This window comes from Argentina silus (genome assembly GCF_951799395.1).
Source record: "Argentina silus genome assembly, chromosome: 2".
Classification (NCBI taxonomy): domain Eukaryota; kingdom Metazoa; phylum Chordata; class Actinopteri; order Argentiniformes; family Argentinidae; genus Argentina; species Argentina silus.
In genome coordinates this window covers 6,432,110-6,442,109 of record NC_139656.1, presented here as the reverse complement: position 1 = coordinate 6,442,109, position 10,000 = coordinate 6,432,110, and the positions used below count along the sequence as shown (strand labels likewise).

At 44.6% G+C, this 10,000-nt stretch overlaps 1 protein-coding gene across 3 annotated transcripts in view; it reads left to right on the top strand.

Moving 5' to 3' along the window:
- dclk1a (doublecortin-like kinase 1a) overlaps positions 1-10,000 on the top strand; it is a gene marked incomplete at its 5' end in the record, with an annotated part of 38,983 nt that overhangs the window by 21,295 nt on the left and 7,688 nt on the right. For all 3 annotated transcript variants that reach the window (XM_083688207.1, XM_083688208.1, XM_083688206.1), the window contains one exon: positions 3,670-3,764. In XM_083688207.1, the coding sequence (XP_083544333.1) occupies positions 3,670-3,764 (95 nt within the window). The remainder of the gene's footprint in view (positions 1-3,669; positions 3,765-10,000) is intronic.

Here is a 10,000-nt window from a genome sequence, read left to right as displayed (position 1 = left end):
ATATGTTCAGTGAATTTATACAGCAACAGGGTGTACACAGTCATAGGTGCTTACACTCATAAAAACATTCCAAGCTCTGATTGACACCCCACCCCATCCCGCCCACCAACAATAAACATGAGCCTGTAAACAATAAACGTGAACCTGCCTTCTGCCTCCTCCCCCTCCATCAATGTTTCTGGATGCCATCTGTTACGTGCTGTAGGTACAAGGGGACAGTATGTGTTCAGATGTATGGCCCTACCCTGAGCTGTAGGTACGGGGGGGAACAGTATGTGTTTAGATGTATAGCCCTACCCTGAGCTGTACCCCCATACCTACAGTAAGGTATGGCCCTACCATGAGCTGTAGGTACAGGGGTACAGTCAGGTACGACCCTACCCTGAGCTGTAGGTACAGGGGTACAGTCAGGTACGACCCTACCCTGAGTAGTAGGTACAGGGGTACAGTCAGGTACGACCCTATCCTGAGTAGTAGGTACAGGGGTACAGTCAGGTACGACCCTACCCTGAGTAGTAGGTACAGGGGTACAGTCAGGTACGACCCTACCCTGAGTAGTAGGTACAGGGGTACAGTCAGGTACGACCCTACCCTGAGTAGTAGGTACAGGGGTACAGTCAGGTACGACCCTACCCTGAGTAGTAGGTACAGGGGTACAGTCAGGTACGACCCTACCCTGAGCTGTAGGGGAGTATGTGAGAGGTAGGCCTGCATTAGGTCATGTTGAGACTTGTGGATCAGTCCTGTCGCCAGTGAGGGCGTGCAAGTGTGTCAGCTAGCGTCTGTTCAGATCTATAAAGGGTCCTTCTGACAGATGATTTGGCTCTGCTCTGTTCAGTCAGAGAGAGTGTTCGTACATTGACCCAAAATAACACTGAGTAAACCACTCTCTCCCTCCCTCCAACTCTCCCTTTCCCTCCCTCCATCCCACTCTCTCTTCTGCCTCCCAATTCTCTCTTTCTCTCTCTCTCTCTCTCTCTCTCTGTGTCTGCCTGCTACAGATGCATCATAACGGCTAAAATTAACAGGGAGCTGCAGATGGTGTTAGTTAGCATTATTCATCATTTCAGAGTTGCATGCATGCACACATGCACACATGCACACACGCACACATGCACGCACACACACACACACACACACACACACACACACACACACACACACACACACACACACACACACACACACACACACACACACACACACACACACACACACACACAGAAACACATACAGTTGTTCTGCAACCAGGAGTATAATGTGGATTCCTTTCCTCATCTCCTTCCTTTCAAAAACAGTCTGTGAAAGACCTGGCCAGGTCAAAGTACTGGGCCCAGTATTTCAAAACTTTTAATCTGGATCAGAATGATCTGGCAGAATGATTTTTTTTTTTTCGCTATCCAGGATCAGATCGAGCTGGCTGATTTCCCTTATACTACTCAACATCTCGCAGATAGATCTGATCCTGGACAGCAAAAAATAATCTGTATCGTTCTGATCGAGATTAAACATTTTGGAATGCTGGGCTGTGCTCTTCTGCCATGTCTCCTACATCTGGTCTTCTCACAGAGGTGCAGATGAAGGAAAGGAGACAAGCAGAGGAACACACTTAGTGGGGAGTGAGTGAATTATCTATAAGTGGGGAGTGAGTGAATTATCTGCAAGGTGTGGCAGTGTTGATATTCAGAACATGACAAGTGTTTGTGTCCTGCCAGCATCCTGTCCACTAAGCCGTAACCTTATAGTCACTGAGGACACCATGATCTGCTGGCAACAACAAAACTGACCTCATCTTTTCCCTGTCAATTTAATTATGACAAGGGTGCTTGTGTATTCTCTGTCTCTCTTACACCTTTGGAACCGCAACACACACCACACCGGCCCTTGTGCGCGTCAGAGTTTACGCATGCAATCCGCCCGCCTATGAGCTCCCGGTCTGCTCGCTTCCAGTAGTCCTGCTCTTCCATTCAGTAGAATCATTAACGGAGCCGTTACCACAGAGCGCATAGAAAGTGCCGCTCTCCTTTTCTCCCTCTCACTCCCTCCGTTTGGAATAACACTGTGTTTTCATCATGCTGGAAGTCGAAGGTAGGGTAACTATTAATTCAACCTCCGCTTTAACTAAGACTACTTTAACCGAAATGTGGAGGTTATTATAATTCGCACATTTGCCGCACGGTTCCCAAGAGAGTTCTTATGTGCTAGACATCGATGGATAACAGAATGCTGCATCAACCGTCAACCGTTTATGATGATATATAGCCCAATATAATATAAGCCAGAGTAGTCTACTTGAGAACGTGTTTTTGTCGTTGTGTAATGTATGGAGGTGGGTCTATAAATGTGAGTACTGTGCGTAATGGTGATGCTGGATTTAATCAATCGATATGTAGTAAGTCTGAATAATAACTCAACCCCCACAAAGTCGACTTGTGCGAAAGGCCATCTAACCAGAGCAACTAAAAATGGGAGATGAGTGTTGGTGATAGTGTTGATTCAGGGGTAAATCGTTCTGAAGTCATGAAAGAGCGAGTAGCTTCAAAGCCGGATGCTTTTAATTTTACACTTTGTCCCTCAGGTCAATGATATGTCTTGAGTTCAGCCCAAGTTTGGGTGCAGTTTACTACACTGATTTAAACGTGCAACTTCAAAGACCGTTATCTATTTATTTGATAAAAAGTGTTTAGATCTATGTTTTTTTTTTATTATTATTTTTTTTAAATTATTCACATAATAATATCTATTTTTCAATGTGTTTCATCAATTCAGCTCTGTGTAATAGTGAGCATGCCATGCAGGAACGGATGTGCTGCAGAGTGCAGACACTCTCAGAAAGCTAATAGGGAAGGTTGGTTTAGAGCTGTAGTGATGGGTAGTTGCTCCATCTAGCATAAGTAGGCCAAGTTGATTTCCTATTTAAGTAGGCCTCGGCCAGGGGTGCCCTCTGTGTTTCTCTTTCATGTGTGTCTCAGAGTTCGGGTGCAGTGTGGTAGATCTTCTCAGGCTGCCTATGGATAAAGTAGATCTCATTAAGATTAAGGGCTGGGCACCTCTGGCCAAGGTTATGTCTGTGTATTCTGATGCTGGGGAAGCAGATCATTTTGGGTCAGTGGTGTTGTACTGTATGAGGGAGTTGGTGGAAATTATTTTTTGGAGTGGAAGATTGGTTTAGTATTGGCCTTACAGCCTTACAGAAGTAGATGTTCTGTATGTGTATGTTTCTTGTTTAACCGCCTGTTAAAAGAAGGCAACCATTAGTTTATTTTTGCCGGAATGAAGAAAGAGCTGTGTGGATTTCTCTTCCTCCTACTGTTCTCCTCCTCCTCTCGTCCTCCTCTCGTCCTCCTTCATTTCCTCATGGATATGGATGTGAGGGAGGGAGTGTGGGCTGCTGCGAGACACTCTATTGTACCACTGTTCTAGAAACTACTACTTGTGATTTTGTATTAATCTATTCTAACTGACTTGGTGTCTTTATTTTCTCTCTCCCTTCTCTTCTCTCTCTTTTTTCTTTCTCACTCCTTTGTCCCTCTCTGACTTTTCCCCACCTCTCTCTTGCTCAATTTCTCTTTCTGTCTTTCTGTCTTTCTGTCTTTCTTTCTTTCTTTCTTTCCGTCTGTCTTTCTTTCTACTCTTTCTCTCTCTCTCTCTCTGTCTCTCTCTCTGTAGTGAATGGGAATCCTGCCAGTCAGTTGTCCACCCCTCACTCGGGGAAATCTCCCAGCCCATCTCCAACCAGCCCAGGGAGCCACATACAACGCAGGGTAAGACATGACACACACACACTCACACACTCACTCACCCACCCACCCAACCACCCACCCACCAACCCACCCACACACCCCCACACACACACATACTCACATACGTTATATAACACACTCCTTCTATGTTCTCAGGAAAAGGACAAGGCTGTGACTGAGCCTACAGCATAGAGTCACTAGAGTATGGAGAAACTACAAATCCCACAATCCCTAGAGTCTCAGGAGGGTCTGACCCTCGACCTGACACGCTGCTGCTCCGGAATTCTGGAAATTCTGGGCTCACGTTATGATTCCAATGATATATTCCACATATGTTTATACTTCCATGAATATTCCATGTTCCTTTTCTCTCAGTGTTCCCTCCCTGTTGTTCTGGAGTCCTCCTGTAATGATGGAGAATGCTGTCTGCCTTTGGTAGTGTTCTAGAGATGGAGAATCATGGGCTGCTTCTCAAATGACACCCTATTCCCCATGTAGCGCACTACATGTTGCCAGAGTGGAATACAGTGTCATTTCAGGCAGCCATGGAAACTGTATGTTCACTGTAGCTAATACTGTAACGGAAGATACTGTAAGGAGCATGCAACTCAAGGGGAAATGTGTTTCCTAAGAAGTAGGAGAGGCTGTGTGTGTGTGTGTGTGTGTGTGTGTGTGTGTGTGTGTGTGTGTGTGTGTGTGTGTGTGTGTGTGTGTGTGTGGGTGTGTGTGTGTGTGTGCGTGTGTTGTAAGAGATCAGAGTGTTGTTAATCTAGTCCCTAACACTAATGATGGGAAGGCCTTAATACTGTGCTCAATCCTGGCTGTGCTCCTTCACACACACACACACACACACATATACTGCCTGTTGGGGGTTTAATTTGTGTGAGCAGTAGGCCTAAGCTCAGTGGTGATTATCACAGCGCCTTGTACTATGTTTGCACACACACACACACACACACACACACACACACACACACACACTTGGGCGCACATACACATACACACACACACACACACACACACACACACACACACACAAACCACACACACACACACACACTTGGGCGCACACACACACACACACACACACACACACACACACACACACACACACACACACACACACACACACACACACTTCCTAACTCCATCTTATACTCGCTTCAATATGAATTCTCAAACAAACAGGCAACATAGGGCTGCAGCCACAGAGCTTGAAGGTATAGATCTGAATGCACTATCATGGGGGCTGGGTATGCTGGAACTGAGTTTGAATGGAGCAATAAGGCCAGTATGTATGTTTTCTGCTCACTGGTTTGTGGGTGACATGACAGTATAGATCATGATATTGTATGCTGCCTGAGTTAAAAGACCCTCAAGCACTTCAAAAAGCATTGTAGTAATGCAAACGTTCTAAGACGTGTGTAATATACTAGTTTGGTTGTTTATACTGGGTAGTTGAATATAGCTGCGTTTTTAATATTGATTTGAATAATAACGTGAGGTAAGAGTGCAGTGTATGGTTTTGATAATGGACTGGAATGGATCTTCCTGGTAACCCAGAGGCACAGATGTATTGGGTTGAGTGTGTGTATTTGTGTGTGTGTGTGTGTGTGTGTGTGTGTGTGTGTGTGTGTGTGTGTGTGTGTGTGTGTGTGTGTGTGTGTATGTGTATGTGTTTGTGTGCATGGACTGTCACCAGTGTAATGTGCAGCATTGCATTAAGTGGTCTGGTTTGGTTTGAGTCTCATGCTGATCCAGTCAGGATTAATCGATCCCAGAATCTGGCCCTTAGGCCTACTGTACGATTAGCAATAAGTCTGACCTAGAATCAGCCTGTGAGGGTCATGTAAAGGGACCTTTCCTCCCTCTCCTCCCCTCCCCTCCCCTCCTTTCCTCTCCTCTCCTCTTCTCCTCTCCTCTCCTCTCCTCTCCTCTCCTCTCCTCTCCTCTCCTCTCCAAAGGTCATATAAATAGTCATGGACACAGATAGCATCGTCTTCTCCACACAGCTAAGCTACCAGCTGCCACAGAACAATATCTTGCAAGCTGCATGACTTTTTAGAAAATATCATTTTTTTATTAGAAAATATCTCGTCATCATTCTCACTGAACCAACTTGCCATAACACAGGAATGCTTGTGAATTTTAACTGTTGATGGTGATGCCTGTTTAACTTCATTAGCAATGAGTTTGACAATGCGGTCATGCCTGACAATGTAAAGGCCTTTGTATGCATGGCAGCCATTAGTGATATGTGCCACTGATGCCATTTGATGTACATTGGGGTGCATCACACAAAAAGGCTTGTGACTCACAGGATACCAGAGTGTGAGGTTATACTTAGTATAAGTACAACCTGTACCCTTGCTTTAACAGTAAAGATCAGTATGTCCTTGCCTATGGCAGCGTTCTTGCACATGGAATGTGATATGGAATTGTCAACAAAGTCGAGAGCAGCAAATTTCCTCTGCAACCTCAGGCCACACACACACACACACACACACACACACACACACACACACACACACACACACACACACACACACACACACACACACAAATAAAGCGAGTAAAGCCCTAGTTAGCCGCATACTTTCATCTCATATTTAAGTATTTGCTTTCTAATATAATCCTGACTTCCCGAGCGTGGAAGTTCAACTTCATCTTGTGGCACATGAACCGGGAGAGTTTATTCCTGGGGTAGAGTGTATTCCAGTCATTGTGTCCCTCAGTGTGTACCCTACCACACTGTATAGCTTAGCCAGATCTAAGTAATGAAGGCTCATCCTTATCCCTCCTCTCCCTTATACGGCTTTAGACTTAACGATATTACTGTCTCTTCCTCTACTTCTGGGCCCTTCTCAGTCCCTCCACTCCTTCCTCTCTCTCTCTCTCTCTCTCTCTCTCTCTCTCTCTCTCTCTCTCACTCTCTCTCTCTCTCTCTCTCTCTCTCTCTCTCTCTCTCTCTTTCTCTCTCTCTCTCTCTCTCTCTCTCTCTCACTCTCTCTCTCTCTCTCTCTCTCTCTCTCTCTCTCTCTCTCTCTCTCTCTCTCTCTCTCTCTCTAACCCCATTTCCCCAGCACCCATCCCCCTCCTACGGTATTATACTTCACAGGGAGAATTACAGTCAGCAGCTCTCTCATAACTGAACTGTAAGCCTCTTTCTGACATACGCCGCTGCTCATATTCAGTTGATGAACTGTATTCTTATGCCGCTATTTTCAGTTCAGGTCTCTGTCAGTCTCTCTCTCTATCTCTCTTTCTCTCTCTCTCTCTGTTCCCTCCCTCTCTCTCTTTCTCTTTCTGCTGGTGTGTCTCTTATGAATGCTGTGAGAAGTACAGCTGTTGAACAGGCTCATGGTCACATCATAGAGTCTCACATTTAAGATGTGGGGTTTGCACTTAGAGGCACTTAGTGATAGTAGGTTACACATCCAGGAGATACCATCACGGTCCAGTGGTTCCTTAAGGGGGTCTACAGGAGGGTTGACCGACTTAACGCCACCACACCATGTTAGTCACACATACTTATCCCTATGACTACAGTGCCATGTCTTCATGCACTTCTCTGACATGAACTTGTACACGCATAGGCATTCCCCTACGCTCACACATACAAACATGCACATGTCATGAGACCTGCTTTCATACATGTACTGTCTACTAGTATGTCCCAGTTTTATGAATTAACAATACAAGCGTTAGGGGCTGAATATTGCTCTCTCTCTAGATCAAATCAGTATTCCTGCACATTCCCTCTCTCTCCCTCTCTCTCCCTCTCTCTCCCCCCTCTCTCTCTCTTCCTTTCAACCACTACAGTAGAGCTCCTGTGATCATGTGTCAAAGACTGGATGAGGCAGATCACTCTATAATCCTTTTACTCATCAGAACTAAGCAAATTACTTGAGTTCTGTTGGTGGTAGTAGGATGGTTGTTTTCCTGAGAAGAAAGAGAAAAAGTCACCTTGCAGGTCAATAGAAGATTACAGGTTGAAAATGGCGTTACTGTTATCTGTTGTCCTCGCCTGTTAGATTTCCGTACGGCTCTGAGGGTGATGACATCCATCCTCTTCTCACTCCACACAACTCAATATCATCACTATTCATCAGTCCACCTGCCAGTGTCCCTTCACCTGTAAACACTGTCCATCGAGTTGCATGCTCCTCTTGTGTTGGTTGGGTCATTCAAATTTGTGTTACTGTTTTTTTCAGTGTGTGTGTGTGTGTGTGTGTGTGTGTGTGTGTGTGTGTGTGTGTGTGTGTGTGTGTGTGTGTGTGTGTGTGTGTGTATGAATGTGGACTTGAATGAGATCACACTCACATGCACATGTGCTGTTTTGTGTACAGTTTTCATTTCATTGAATATGAGTATATGTGTATACTGTGTTCATAAAGCACCGACCAATAAGAGCAGCAGCACACAAGGCAACATTGGCATTGTTCAAAAGACAAACCAGAGATGGAGATGACTGATAACGATCCAGCTTTCAGACACATTTCTCTCCGTTTTCTGAATGCCTTGGTGTGCTGCTGTCTCTTATTCTTCATTCACTTTGTTTTGTTTGTTCCTTTATTTCTTTTCTGTATTTCTTGTTTGATGATGTCATCATAAACCTCCTTGTTATTTCATTTCCGTCTGTATTTCATTTCCTGGCCATTGTCGTCTCATTGTTTTTCATTTCTGTGTGTGATGATCCTTGTTCTATCTCAATACTCATACTTTAGCTGTAGATTTTGGGTAAACATTGTACTTTGTGTAGTACAATAGATTCTCAATTCTTTTTCACAAATCCTCAAAAAAATGTAATTCTTCACCATCATAGCGGATCATCATGTTATACATCATTTGCCATTCGTATGATTTCATTATTACATTATACATCAAAGAAAACGATGAATTAATCAGCTCTAGCAATATTACACAACACAGATACAGCACATTGTACAGTATACAGTCCTAGTATACAGTATATACAGTAGTCTCATCCCTGTCCTATAACTCCACCCCCCTGGCTCTCTTATTGTTTTTTGGGGCAGCCCAAATTACAGTCCCAGATTTCCGCCCCGGAAGCTATTAATCACGTTCCTGTCCTTCCCCAGAATTCCGATCCGTGAGTCTCCCGATTAGAATGACCGTCCTCCAACTCTGACAGTGTGGAGGATCCCTTTCAGTAGTGACCTCTCCCAGTTTGAGTCCTAGGATTATATCCACAATCTCAATGTCTGGGAGGACTGGCTCACTGAGAGAGTGGAGACACATCCCCTTCCACTTCCATTCCCTCTCTCCCCCAAGTGGTTTTACACGCATGCACGCACACACGCACGCACACACACACACATGCACACACGCACGCACGCACGCACGCACGCACGCACGCACGCACGCACACACACACACACACACACAGTATATTGAGGGCTTATACCAAATTTGAACACTTCAGTGTTATGCATGTTGTTATATACTCAACTACTGATTGATAGTGAGATCCATAGCTATATTTGTTGTCAAGATTTTGTTTTCCATTTGATTGTCTGTCTGTGCCATCCCCTAGATCTGTGTGAGTGTTTACAATTTTAATTTATTATGGCCATTTTTGTACTGTACTTTTAGATTCAGTATTTCATGTATTAGATTGACAATCAACCCCCCCCCCCCCCCCGTAATAAAGCCTATATCAGTATTCTATCACCCACTGGTCAGTGGTGTTTTAGGTTTTTGAATAGTGAATTAATTCATTTGAGTAGTGGACAGTAATAGTTGTTGGTGGACCGTCAGTACATATATTGTGGGTTTAGTTGTAGCAGTAGTGAGTTGTATTGTCTTGAGGAGGGGAGATATCTGGCCGGTAGATCTGTTAATAACAGCACAGCTCCCGTCTCTTCTATCCACCGACTTTAATGAACAATATCGTCTAGACTCTTCACGCACACCTCTCTCTCTCTTTGTCTCTCTCTATCTCTCACCCTTTCTCTTTCTTTCTATCTGTCTCTGCCTGTGTCCCTCTCTCTGTGTAGTAGGAAGCAACCTTATTAAGACAGGAGGCTGAACCCATCTCCTAACCTAGAGACGGGAAATGCCCCTATATGGGCGTCCCTTTACACAGTGGAAGTGTCATAAGCACTGCTCTCTCTGAACAGTTTCCATAGCAACAGTATTTTGTTTCCCTCGGTGACACAGAAGAGTGAGAGATGCGGAGAGAATAAGAGAGATAGATAGAGATAGATAGATAGATAGATAGATAGATAGATAGA